The sequence below is a fragment of the Prionailurus viverrinus genome, chromosome D3 (assembly GCF_022837055.1).
Source record: "Prionailurus viverrinus isolate Anna chromosome D3, UM_Priviv_1.0, whole genome shotgun sequence".
NCBI lineage: Eukaryota > Metazoa > Chordata > Mammalia > Carnivora > Felidae > Prionailurus > Prionailurus viverrinus.
Genome location: NC_062572.1, coordinates 29487577 through 29501579, shown reverse-complemented (window position 1 = coordinate 29501579; position 14003 = coordinate 29487577). Strand labels below are relative to the sequence as shown.

At 48.1% G+C, this 14003-nt stretch overlaps 1 protein-coding gene across 4 annotated transcripts in view; it reads left to right on the top strand.

Moving 5' to 3' along the window:
- The window catches only part of CDC45 (cell division cycle 45), a 33636-nt gene extending 20053 nt beyond the window's left edge, over positions 1-13583 (top strand). For 3 of the 4 annotated variants that reach the window (XM_047828554.1, XM_047828555.1, XM_047828552.1), the window contains 6 exons: positions 5179-5317; positions 5401-5484; positions 7089-7207; positions 9738-9814; positions 11784-11850; positions 13455-13583. In XM_047828554.1, coding sequence (XP_047684510.1) covers positions 5179-5317; positions 5401-5484; positions 7089-7207; positions 9738-9814; positions 11784-11848 — 484 coding nt within the window. In that variant the 3' untranslated portion in view covers positions 11849-11850; positions 13455-13583. Of the gene's footprint in view, positions 1-5178; positions 5318-5400; positions 5485-7088; positions 7208-9737; positions 9815-11783; positions 11851-12365 lie in introns of all 4 variants that reach the window. The other variant, XM_047828553.1, reaches the window with a different exon arrangement.
- The last annotated feature ends 420 nt before the right edge of the window (positions 13584-14003 follow it).

Genomic DNA, 14003 nt, shown 5'->3' with positions numbered 1-14003 from the left:
TCCTGAGATGTCTCATTTTATATTTTGTTTTTAATGTGTCTGAGCTTGCTTTGAAATAGAACATTACAGTGTTGACCTTCTGGGGGCACATCTTTCTAGAGTACTTTCATTATCGATATAGGTATGCTGTTCTCCCTATTCCCTTTTTTCTGATAGTAACTTTGAGAGGATTTGACCTTGCTCCTTGTCTGTTTCTCATTTTTTGTGTGTAAATTTAGCTTCCCTGACTTTCAGAGGAGGCATGATTCAGACAGCTTTCTAACTTCAGAGAACTGCCACTTCTGTTGCTGTGCAGTGTTAAAAAATGTAGGGGTCTGCTTTCTGGGGTTTCCTGCCCTGTTCCCTGACATACTTTTTTTAAACAGCTTTACTGAGTTATAATTCGTACACCATATAATCCACCCATTTAAAGTGTACAATTCAGTGGCTTTTAGTATATTTACAAGGTTGTGCAAATATCACCACTACCTAATTTTAGAACATATTCGTTGCATCAGAAAGAAGCCCCCCATTCCCCTGAACCATCACCTCCCAAATCTCCCATCTCTCTGAGCCCTAGGCAACCACTAATCTACTTTCTGTCTTCATAGATTTGCTATTTTGGACACTTCGTATAAACGGGATTGAACAATACATGTCCTTTTATGACTGACTCCTTTCACTTAGACTAGTGTTCTCAAGGTTCATCCATGTTGCAACATGAAGAAATTTCCTTCCTTTTTCTTGCAAATAAGACTCTATGGTATGGATATACCACATTTTATTCATCCATTGATCAGTGGTAGTTTCTACCTTTTGACTGTTATGAATAATGCTGCCACAAATACGCATATATAAATTGTGTGGACGTGTTTTCATTGCTCTTACGTATATGCCTGAGGATGGAATTTCTGGGTCGTATGTTAAGTCTGTTTTATCTTTTGAATAATGGGTAGACTGTTTTCCAAAGTGATTACATCATTTTACATTCCATCAGTAGTGTATGAGTTTGAATTTCTCCACACCCACGATAGCCATCCTAGTGTGAAGTGACGTGAAGTGGGATCTCATTGTGGTTTTGATTTGCATTTCCCTCATGGCTAATGATGTTGAGCAGCTTTTCATGTGCTTATTGGCTATTTGTAGATCTCATTTGGAGAGCTGTCTATTCAAGTCCTTTGTCCATTTTTAAATTGTCTTTATTATGGAGCTGTAAGAATTGTTTCCTGTATTCTAAATATAAATCCCTTACCAAATACATGATTTGCAAATATTTTCCCCCATCCTGTGGGTTATCTTTTCACTTTCTTGATACAGTTCTTTGAAGCACAAGGTTTTAATTTCAGTCATATCCAGGTTATCCTTTTTCTTTTGTTTCTTATGTTTTTGATGTCATATCTAAGAAACCACTTCAGAGTTTTATAGTTTTTGCCTTTACATTAGGTGTATGATTCATTTGAGGTTAATTTTTGTGTCTGGTGCAAGGAACAGGTTCAACTTAATCCTTTTGTATGTGTACATCCAAATTGTTCTAATACCATTTGTTGAAAAGACTTCTTTCCTCCCACTGAATCATTTTGGCACCCATGTTGAATATCAGTGAACTGTGAATATGAGAATTTATTTCTAGACTCTCAGTTCTGTCCCATCAATTGGTGTATTTGTCCTGTGGCAATACCACACGGTTTTGATTACTGTAGCTTTATAGCTAGTTTTGGTTATTCTGTGTTCCTTGAAGTTCCATATGAGTTTTAGGATCAGCTAGTCAGATACTGCAAAGAAGTCATATTGCTTTGGACCTATAGATAAATTTGGGGAGTATTGTTGTCTCAACAATAGGAAGTCTTCCAGTCCATGAACATGGGATGTTTTCCCATTAACTCAGATCCTCTTTAATTTTTTTCAAGAACGTTTTGTATTTTTCAGAGAATAAATTCTTTTTGTACTTCTTTTGTTAAATTTATTCTTTTTTTTTAAATGTTTATTTATTTTGAGAGCACATTCACAAGCAGGGGAGGGACAAGAGAGAGGGAGAGAGAGAATCCCAAGCAGGCTCCACACCATCAGCACAGAGCCTAACTTGGGGCTTGATCTCATGAACCTTGAGATCATCACCTGAGCTGAGATCAAGCGTTGGATGCTTAACCGACTGAGCCACCCAGGTTGCCCCTGTTAAATTTATTCCTAAATATTTTATTCTTTTTGACACTATGGTAAATGGACTTGTTTTCTTAATTTTATTTTTGTTTACTGATTGCTATTGCATAGAAATACAGTTGCTTTTTGTATATTTATCTTGTGTCTTGCAACAGTATTGAACTTATATATTAGCTCTAATAGTTTTTTTGTTTGTTTTTAGTTGTAGTAGGTTTTAGTTATTTCTTAGGATTTCCTGTATACAAGATTATGTTATCTGCAAATAGAGATGGTTTTACTTCTTCCTTTCCAACTGCTAGAACCTTCACTACAATCCTAGGTACATTTTTATCTGTACCTTCTTTTTCCTTTTTCATATTGTCTCTGTCTTACTCAATTTTGATTCCATCTTGGCAGTTTCTCCTCAGTGAGGGACCCAGAGTGGAAAGGAGCTCTGGCTGGTCAGAGCTAGACTGCTACGGCCCCCTAGTCTTTACCATGTCCCCTTGCACTTTATCACAGCTCCTGCACTCACCTGCTATTGGACAGGGTAAAACTCTCACTTTGAACCACTGTGCCCCAGTTGCCTGGTGTTTTTAAACATTCTTAGCTCTTGCTGCTTCTCTGCTCCCTCCCACATTAACTCCCAAAGATACACCAGTCTTATGGCCAGTTGGTGGTCTATTCCCCCTGCTTATATTTTGGGGTCTACAGTGTTCCCTTATTCTCTTGTCGTGAGAGTCCTAGATTTTTGGTTTTACAATGTGGTTGCTCTATTTTTATCTAGAAATATAAGGAAATCCCAAAACTATAGTATCAACTGTTGATGCCCTCATCCCAGAGTTGATGGAGCAGTTTTAGACATTGTTTACTGACTTCCTGCTATGACAGAATATTTATTCCTCTTTTGTGCTCCTTTCCCTTCCTGTGCCACTGTTTTTAGCTCCTTTGTAACTGTAACATACTTGCATCTTGTTCTATCACCATTGTCTCTTTTCTCCCTACTTTGTAAGAAAAAGATATTAGCATTCTTACTTTTCTCTTCCCTATACCTTCTACTTTATGAAATCTATGCTTTTATATTTTTAGGGTTAATAACACTTGGTTAGAGAATAGAATGCAAGTCATCTCATCCTTGACTATAGATTTTATTCTAAAAGATGAAAATCAATGTTCCAGAATCACTCGTGTGCAGTGATTATGTTACTTTCTGATGCTGCTCTTTGTTTTTCCTGGAACTCTTAATTGCCTTCTTTATAATATCCAGTTTTTTCCTCAGCTCTACTTCCAGGAGCTATTCCTTGAGTCCCTTTTGTCTAGGAGAGCCTGGGGTTCTGCCTTCTGACACCAGCCTGGACCTGCAGCTCTCTAGGCCTGCTGTTCGCTGCCACCACTGATGTTTGGCACTGACTGTGCCAATCCCAGGCACTGACTCTGCCCTGGGTTGGAGCCAATGTTTCTTAGGGTCCTTGTCTTTGGTTTTTTCAGCCTTTCATTTTTTTAGAGCATACTTCTCTTTCTTTAAAGAAAGAGCACATATGAGGTAAATGTTCTGAGTTCTTGCACATCTGACAATATCTTTATTCTACCCTCACCTGGTCCCTGGTATAGCTTGTATACAATTCAAGGTTGAAGGTAATTTCCTGTTAAATGTGGGTTTTATTGCTCCCCTGTCTTCTAGCAGCCAGTGGTGCTAATTGAGGTCTGAGCTATCTTAGTTCTTGTTTCTTTATCAATGCCTCATACCCCACCTAAAAAAGCTTGCAGGATTTTTTCTTTTATTTTCAGTGTTTTGTGATTTCATAGTGATGTGTCTTGGGTAGATCTTGCCTCATGGATTGCACTGGGTTCTCAGGCGAGCCCTTTTGATCCAACGCCCCAGATTTTTCAGCTTGGGAATTCTTTTGTACTATTTATTACTCCTCTCAAACATACATATGTGTTTTTTTTTATTCTTTCTTTCCTGGAATAATGCTCTATCTGATTTTTGCCTTATGTTTTCCATGTTTGTCTTATTCTTGGTGTTAAGGAAGCTTCTTGACTTTATCCTTTGAGTGAATTTTTTATTTTTTTGCAATCACTTTACTTTCCACAAACACTTTGAGTTTCTGATTGTTCCTTTTTCATGGCATCCTGTTACTGGTTTACAAATATCTTAGTTGCCCAAATTCCTTTGAAGATTTTAATTAGAATTCATTTCAAGTTTTCTTTTGTTCTCCAAATTATCTGTTTCATCTAGGGTCACTTTTTCTGGGCATAGGCATTTCTCAAATACCTGGTGGTCCTCATGATCAAGAGGGGGAGCTGTGGAAACCTGGTGAGGCACTGGGTCTTTGGGTATAGCATACAGGCTAGAAGGCATTGCTTCATCTTGGCAGGTCGAGAGCCAATATGACACTTTGAGACCTTTAACTTCTTGGGGCACTTCTCCACAGAGTTCATTTTATTTTATTTTATTTTATTTTTTATTTAAATTTTTTTTTTTCAACGTTTATTTATTTTCGGGACAGAGAGAGACAGAGCATGAATGGGGGGAGGGGCAGAGAGAGAGGGAGACACAGAATCGGAAACAGGCTCCAGGCTCTGAGCCATCAGCCCAGAGCCTGACGCGGGGCTCAAACTCACAGACCGCGAGATCATGACCTGGCTGAAGTCGGCCGCTTAACCGACTGCGCCACCCAGGCGCCCCTCCACAGAGTTCATTTTAATGTATTTAGAGGAGAACCCTCCTTTCGTGGGGGGAAGGGTAATAATCCATCCGTCAGGTGAGGTGTCCCTGATCCTCCTCTTGGACCTTGCCCTGGCCCCTCTGTCAGAGCCCTCTGGACACCTTCCAGGTCCTGCTGGACAGTGTCTTCCCTCTGTTGGCTTTCAGTTTCCTGTCTTCTGATGTCCCTCCCACATCTCATGTTTGTCACTGGGTTTATGTATGTTTTATTCCTTCCTTTCATATGAAAGGGAACTCAGGAGGGAAAGAAAGAAACTCTCATCCCCATATACCCTCCCAGGAGCCAAGTGCTCTGTTTGTGACTATGCTGAAGCTGTGTGTCTGCTGTGTTACAGGAGTAACCTGGACAAACTCTACCATGGCCTGGAACTCGCCAAGAAGCAGCTGCGAGCCACGCAGCAGACCATCGCCAGCTGCCTCTGCACCAACCTTGTCATCTCCCAGGGGCCCTTCCTCTACTGCTCCCTCATGGAGGTCAGGCTTCCTGTGGACAGCTGAGCACCAGGCCACGCCTGCCAGCAGCCCCGTCTGACTGTCTCTGTGTCCTTCCCCTGCAGGGCACTCCGGACATTGTGCTATTTTCCAAGCCAGCATCCCTGAGCCTGCTCAGCAGACACCTGCTGAAGTCCTTTGTGTGTTCGGTGAGGAACTGGGTGGGTGGGTGCCAGAAGGTAGATGCCCAGAGCAGAGCTTGGACTAGGCGTTAGAGGCTGGCCTTGAGGTACTGGTGGCCGTGCACCAGCTGTGGGGTCTGAGGAAAACGCTCACTTTTTCTGAGCTGTGTTTTCCTCAGCTGACCCTTTGGAATCTTCTAGTTCCTAGAAGCTCTGATTTTGTTACTTGGCCATCCTGGTCTCTTGGGCAAGTAGGAAGGGACCTCATGGAGAATGTGAGGCTATGGCTTATGTTCAGCTGTGGCAGATCAGGGAGAGATGAAGTTGGTTGTAGCACAGACTTGCTTCCTAGCAAAACTTTGTTTTCTGGGCTGGCTTTCCCTTTTCCATGTGTGGTTCCATCTTTTGTATGGCCTAACAGCCTTCTTTGCCTTGGCCTGGGGACACCCACCCCTACCCAGCTAACATCAGGCTAACACACCCCCTGGGTATGATCACAAAAGGGATGATCCCACACATGTCAACAATCAAAGTCTTACTCTGCTTCCTGTATGACAGTTTACACTGGGGGCTACTCTAAACAAAATGTTTAATAGGATGTTGACATTATCTCATACCACTGAACTGACCTATAAAATGATTATCTGAGTATTATGTGAAGACAGTCAAATAATGACAAAAGTTGGACTAGAGACAAAACATGAGCTCTAAAGTTGTCTAAGCTTCTTTTATTATTATTTTTTTAGTGTTTATTTATTTTTGAGAGAGACAGAGTGTGAGTAGGGGCAGGGCAGAGAGAGAGAGGGAGACACAGAATCTGAAGCAGTCTCCAGGCTCTGAGTTGTCCATACAGAGCCTGACATGGGGCTCAGACTTATGTACCACGAGATCATGACCTGAGCCGAAGTTGGACGCTTAACCAACTGAGCCACCCTGACGCCCCTGTCTAGGCTTCTTTTAAATCTCAGCCTCCTTGTTTACCAGTTGTGTGATGTGAGGTCAATTATTTGATCTCTGGCCTGAGTTTCCTCATCTGTAAAAAGGATGAATGAATATCCGCTTCACAGGACCCATCATTTATCAAATATTCCTTAAGCAGTCACCACCAGCCAGGCTCTGATATCATAGGGTGACCAATGACCCTTGGATACCCTTCAGTCTTGGACAAATCAGGATAGTTGGTCACCTCTTTTATAGGGTATGGGTGCAATGGGTACAGCAGTGAAGGAAACACATGAGTCTCCATGTTGAAGGCGGATGCATGCTGGCAAGGGGACAGATGACGAAAGATTATGTATGGTGTCAGATGGTGGCACGCCATGGAGAAGCTGAAGCAGGATGACGGAGGGGGGTTGGTTGGGGGGGGGGGTCCTCCTGGAGAAGGTGACAACTGCTTCAGGACCTAAAGGACGTGAGGGAGGGAACAACCAAGGGACACTGGCACAGAAGGAGGCTAGGAATAGGGTGTCACAGCATGGGGGGCAGCTGCATGGGGACTTGAGCATCTGTGGTGAGAGAAAGCCCCTGGAGGTTTTTGGAGAGTGGGTGGCTGGCCCTGTTAGAGCTTCTAGGCATGGAGTGGTGCGCTTGCCCTATGGGGCTGTGACTAAGGGTGCAATTTACCTCCGCAGACAAAGAACCGGCGCTGCAAGCTGCTGCCTTTGGTGATGGCCGCACCCCTGAGTGTGGAGCAGGGCACTGTGACTGTGGTGGGCATCCCCCCAGAGACCGACAGCTCAGACAGGAAGAAGTGAGCCGGGTTCTGCATCTCCTGGGAGTTGGGATCTCAAGGGGTGTTATTGGCCCATGGGTTCTGCTGAGTTGGGTGATCTTTGCCCTCAACGCCACACCAAGCATAGCCTTTTCCACCATGTGGTGGGACTGTGAGGGTTTAAATATGTGGGCTGCAGGTTAGCCACTGAGCCTCTGCCTTACCCCTTGACTGGACTTTTGAATTCTTTTAGTTTGTTCAAGGCCTCCCAGACAAGAGTGTCTGGCTCTTCCAGGATCCAGAATGGGCTCCACACCTACAGCGAGGTGTGATAAGGTATCCTGGCTCTGTGTGGCCTTGGGCAGGAACCCCAGCCCTTCCTGGGCCAGAACCCTCTTCTGAGGTACAAATGGTTTATACTGAAAATCTGAGGGGTTTCAGGTCAGCCACCCCAGAAATTAGGCTTCACCTGTAAGGATCCTTGAGACCAACTCTGTACAATGCCTTCAAAGCCTTCATGAGTGATCACCATCTTGTTGGGGCCTCACACTAACCTTTGAGGAGATCCAGGCAGTGTCTCCCATCCCTTCCCCCACCCCAGTGAGTCAGAGTCACTATTCACTAAATCCCCACTTCAGGCATTTGCCAAACATTTAAAAGTTTAGTTGTAAGAGCTGAAATACCAAAGATCATTCACTAGAGTGTGTGCAGGGGCGTGCACACCCAGGCTGCTGCCTGCCAGCACAGAGTTGCAATTCCAAAGTTGAGCTCATTTGCACCCCCATGGTTTGGGCAGCAGGTGGAGAATCCAGCACACCACCACCCCCACCCCCACCCCCACCCCCCACCGCCTGCATGCTGGCAGAAGCCTGCAGAACTGCTGTAGTCACCCAGACTGGGGTCGTGGCTCCCTGTCCTCCCTCAACCTTTTCTTTATTTAGCGTCTAGGAAACGTTTTGGACTTTCATCAGTGGTGTACTTCTGCATTTTGTTTTCTCACCGAGTATCAGCCCTTTATGCACATTTTTTCAAGTGACTTCTAGCAGTAGGAAACCTGTTAAATGAAGGTGACAGTTTACCTGTCATCTTCTATTGGATATTCAGGCTGTTTTTAACTTTTTGTTATTGTGGACATTGTACCAGTGGGTTTGTGAATGCATAGGTTCATCTTCTTGTGCTTTTGAGAAGCTTCTCCCACCGTCTTCTAAACGTCTTCCCTGCATCTGTTGGGCTGGGTTCTCATTCTCCTCCTGCAGCAAGGTCAGGTTTTCTCCTGCCCACTCCATCCAGACATTGTATTGGCCAACAGGCAGGGCCTTGAGGGGCTCCCCAGTTCTCCCTGCTGCCCCCTTCATGCTCTGCATGGCCAGAGAGCCCTGTGACTAATCCCAGGGGCTATGTGTGACCATCCTTTGCCTCTCTGGCAGAGTCTCAGTGCTCCCCAACACATCCCAAGAGGTGACCTTGGTCAGATACTGAGTGACAGCTGGCAGCAAGACACCTAGCCCCCAAGTGGGGCAGCTTGGGGACCAAGGACCACTAGTGTCTTGTGCTCGTCAGTTTTCCCGGTTAGCTCTTATTGGCCTCTGCTGTGGAAGACGCTGGTCTTGGATCTGGATCAATCCTAGCTCTGGTTTGTGAGCTTTGACCTCCTTCTGTGTCTGCAAAGGCCATTTAGGTAGCAAGTTGGGAGAGACAATGGACTTTTTTAAGACAAATGCTTCCATGTTGCTGGGCTGCTTTCCAAAGCTATGCCATGGGTCTTGGATTCAGTCATATGGGGTGGAGCTGGCCAGGGGCTCCTGGGCTGTGTTCCCAAGACAGCCAGCAAGCCCTTCCCCCACAGGCCACCACAGCTGCCTGCCTCCTCACTCCAGTCATCAATCTGTTGCTGTATGTGACTGTGGTTAGTGGTTCACTCTGGCTGGTATGCAGTCTCGAGTGAGAGTTGCCACAGAGGTTTGAAGCACTCGCTCCTCCTCTTCCTGTTCTCCTTGACTGTGACCAGCCCGAGTCCCTTCCCCATGATGCTCTCCCTCCACTGCCAGCCCTTACTACCTGCAGCAACCCTGAGCCCCCAGGGGTTGGGTGTGCCTCCCTGCCGCACACCTGCACCCTTGATGCTCCTGCGCCCCTGAGTTGTGGCCACACACTGTAGCCCGGCCCTGCAGGTTCCTCCCATCTCCACCCTGTGTGTGACCCAGCCTTGGCCGAGACTCCCATCCCAGCATGCCTCCCATTGAGCCTCTGCTTCTGTCCCAGCTGCCGGCACGGTGGCAGGCACGAGAGAGGCTACAGTCAGGGCATACCCTGGGAGGTGCCCAGGGACACTCATGCCCTGAGGGCTGAACAGGGTCCAGCTGGATGCTGAACAGCAGCAAGAGAAGGTGACTATCTAGTGAGTGTGGGTGAGACCTCAGAGGACAGTGGCCCAGGAAGGAGTATGAGTGCCAACAGGTAGAACCGGCAGCCAGGGAGGAGTCTGGGCCAAGTCTAATGTCTGTTCTGGGGACTTAGGAAGGTCCATTACAGTGGATGGGTTCCCAACAGACCTTTTATATGTCTGCAGCTTTTTTGGGCGGGCGTTTGAGAAGGCAGCAGAGGGCACCAATTCTCGGACGCTGCACAACCATTTTGACCTCTCAGGTAAGAGTTTGCTGTACTGGGGCCCTTTCAAGGTCAGCGCTGGCCTTGAACTAGGGAAGCTGGCATCGCTAGAAATACCTTGCAAGCAGCCCTCATTTTTTTGGAGCCAGCCCCGGACCAGGTGGCTCAGGGAGCTCTAGGATGCCCCTGCCTCTGGTGGGCTCCCAGGGCAGAGAGAGAACGGGTATTGCCCATAGAGCCATAAGCCTGGCTTCGGCCTTACAGTCCAGCCCTTGAGACCACTTCACAAAGGAGTCCCGAGGACTGGCCTCTAGAGCCTCCTGGGCCAGCCTCACCCATCAGGGTCACCTGCCTCTTCTGTGGGTATGGAAACAGGGCTTATGGCAACCCAAGAGCACTGCCTCTAAGGCTATGCTGGCCACCACTGCAGGCCAGCAGCTCTTATCTGTGTTATCATGAAGGGTCCCACGTAGTCCTGTGACAGCCCAGGTACTGGCCCCACCCTTATGTTGCATGAACCCAGAGAATGGAAGAGCCCAGTCCAGGGGGTGGCTTTGCAAGCTGACCAGTGCCCCCCACAACACCACACAGTTTTCTCCATAGGCCAGCGTGGAACATGGTTGACATTTAGCCATATTTACTTTTTATTCTCACTGACAGATTTTTAAGTAAAACAGACATGGTGACCCCTCACCCTTTGTATTAGTGTGCTCGGGCTGCCATAACATCATACGTAGACTAGGAAGTTTAAACAACAGAAGTACGTTTCTCACCGTTCTAGGGGCTGAAGTCCAAGATCAAAGTGTACACAGGATCGTTTTCTTTTGAGGCCTCTTTCCTTGGTTTGCAGATGGCCGTCTTCTGGCTGTGTCCTCACAGTCGTCCCTCTCCGTCTGTGTCTTTGTCTCCTTATAAGGGCCCCAGTGAGACTGGATTAGGGCTCCCCCATATGACCTCATTGAACCTAAACACCTTCAAGAGCCCCCTCTCCAAATAAAGCACATGCTGTCTGAGGCGCTGGTGGCTAGGCCTTCTACTCAAGAACTTGGGGAGAATATACTTCAGCCCATAACCCCCATCTGTGAGAAAGGACAGTGTCTTTCATCACCATCAGCTGATTTGTTACAATGAGTTCCTACCATCAGTGACCCAGTGTTTATCCCAGCTGCCTCAGTCATCTAAAGCCAGCTCTTTCATGCTGGGCCCACTTGGGCTGTGGCTCTATGTTGGGTGGGTTCAACCCCAGCAGCAGCACACACCAATGTGGGAGATGTTGGTGCTGGCTGGCCTGCAAGATGTCCCAGCTTCTCACAGAAGATTTGCAGGCTGGGAGTTACTTGGCTTCCCCCATGGGTGGAGAGCAGTGAGGAGGGACACGGCAGAGGGAGCCAGGCTAGCACCCACCTGGGTACACTGGGCCTGGGGTTCCAGATGGCTCACAGGACCAGGCTGGTCCAGTTTTGCCCTGTTTGATGAGGGTCCATGTGCTTGTCTGAGTCTGATGGCCCCCCAGAAATGGAGGCAGTTCACATCGTGTCCCCCTTGTGCAGAGGAGAGCACTGAAGCCGAGAGACTGGCCAGAGCAAGACTCAGGGCCTCCTGCAACCCATGATGGGGCAGGGCTCTGTGTCCAGCAGGATGGGAAGGCCTGTCTCTGCCTAGATCTGTTCTAAACTGTCACATCCCATGTCCCCCTTACTGGCTGTCACTGCCAATCTCCTAGCTGCCCAGAGGGTCCTCCCCATAGACTATAAGCCCAGCTAGCCCCACTAACAGGGCAGCCAGCAGTTTCTGAGGATTAAATACAGACAGTGAAGTACAACCTCTGAGTTCAAAATTTTCCAGGCCTCAAGGAGCTGAGTACATTTTGAAATGTGCTGGAGGGTGGTTCCCATCTTGGATGACTCGGAAGAAGGAGTTCAAACACCCTGACTTGTTTTTCCTACTGCTCCCTCACCCTCAGCCCTACTCCTCCACCTCATGAGGTGTTTTTCTTTCATTACTTCAGTAATTGAACTGAAAGCAGAGGATCGGAGCAAGTTTCTGGATGCACTTGTTTCTCTCCTGTCCTGATGGTGAGATGTGGGGGAGGGGTGGGGTGCTGGAGAGTTCAGGGGGGCTCCCCAGAAGAGGCTGGGGGTGGCCCTGCCACAAAGCTAGCCTTGTTGAAGTGTAAAGAGGGCCCCTCATTCCCTGCTTTGAGTTTTTCCTCCTCAAGCCAGGCTTTTCTACTTGGGTTTCAGACCCAAGCAGTGTTCTAAGATTTGGGACCAACACATTTTTCCCAAGGATGTCCCTGGGCTGGCGGCAGTGCCACAACGGGGCATTTTTGAAAGAGCTCATTTCATTAAGCTTCCTGGGACTCCTTCAGCAAGAGCTGGCATTTACCCTCTCCTGACCACACTATGGGCTGGGCATCAGTGAATGAAATACAGGCCTCCTTGGCACTGCCGGGAAAGAGGGTGACCCCTGTGGGCGAGGGGGGCAGGGGAGGGACACCTGGAGCTTTGCTGCTTTTTGCAGCATTGTATCAGGCTCTGGGCAAGAGACCACAGAGGCTCCTATCTGGGCTCTTGTGCATTTGACTTAGGAGAAAACAAAGCTGTTGGCAGCCACTCATCAATAACTATAAAATGTCATCTCTGTGGGCCTGCACCAGCATGAGGCTGTCACTGGCAGTCCACAGTGATGCTCACCAGCTGGGGCTCTTTCCAGTGCCACTCATGCCATCTCTCTTGAAGGGCCCCACACACAGTGGATGCTCACACCCAGCCCTGCATCTCCTTGAGCCCTGGGCTGGAGCCACTGCTGTGGTAGACAGGCCTTGTCAAGACTCTGAGGTAGGGGTACCCTTGTTCTGGCCCAGGGTCTTCCCGCTCCCCCACTATCCATAGTGAGTTGGAAACTGTGGAGGGCAGGTGCCTTTCCCCTGTCAGGGCCCCAGTGGGCTCTGCTGAGAATGATACAGGGGGTCTCAGGGACCCCACAGTCCCTCTTTCAGAGTAGGCTAGGGCATAAAGGGGCTCGTGTTGGGGAGGAACTTTGGACTCAGACCCTTTGGGTCTTCAGCAAGGTCTGTTGGGTACATCACCAGGCTATGATGGGTTCCTCATCTGAAGTGGGGCTAACACCCCTTGGACAATGAGCACTGAGCCTTCAGATGGGGGCAGGGTGTAAGTTTATGACCCAAATCAATGGCTACAAGTGGGGGCTTTTGGGTGGGGGGCTGGTATTTGAAGCATACTCCTCCCCTGCGGCCTGCTCAGTGATGATGCCAGTGCTGCTGTGTGCCCTGCCACCATGACAGTGTGCACAGTGAGCCAGCCAGGAAGGTGGGTGGGGGGACAGTATGGGGAGACGTTCCAGGCCAGGGGAGAAACCTTGTGAAGGTACCACGGGGCTGAGACTGGACAGGGCACTGGCAGGGTCTGCAGGGCGATATAGTGGTGGAGGGCCATGAGGCCTTGGAGGTTCTCAAGCAAATGACAGCCTGGACCTGGCCAGTGGGCACTTCAGTTCTGGGGCGGCCCTCCACCCATGGTCACCACTCCTCACCTATGTGAGTGGTGGAGGCTACTCAGAAGCAAGCCCAGCGTGTCAGAGGCAAGGCCTGAGCAGTTTGCTTAATTTGGAAAGACGTTAGAATTGTTTGAAATTTACTTTTTTTTTTCTTTTCTAGAGTTTGATTTCTTCTGATGCGTCCTCCTTCTCCTAATTTATATTAACTGGGTTTTATTTAGACTATAAGTTATGGACATGGTTTTAGACACCCACAGTGGGTTTTTAATGGAATAAAATGTTTGTTTTAGCTTTGGTGCCTCAGTCTTGGCTCTGGTCATAGGGACAGGACTTGTTTTTGTCTTGAGCCTTCTGTGGATGTGGAGGAGCCTTTTCCTGTGTCCTGGGTAACCTCAAGGCCCAGCAGTAAACAGCATGTGGGGGGGGGGGGGGCGGTGGCCTACAGGCTCCCTGGAAAGCAGGGGGTGGTGGATGTCAGGTGCCTCAGCACCTGGGCCTCTACATACTTCCTGCGCTGACCACTGCCCAGTGATGCCAGCCAGGACCTCACTCTGCTCTCCCATCACTTCTTCCTGTCCACTTGGCCTTGGCAACATCTCAAGCCCACCTTCTTGACTGTGTCCCCCTGCCAGGCCCACCCTCCCACAGCCATCTTACCCTCCAGCACCTCCTGTCCTGGCACCCCCATAGACACACAACACCCCCAGGC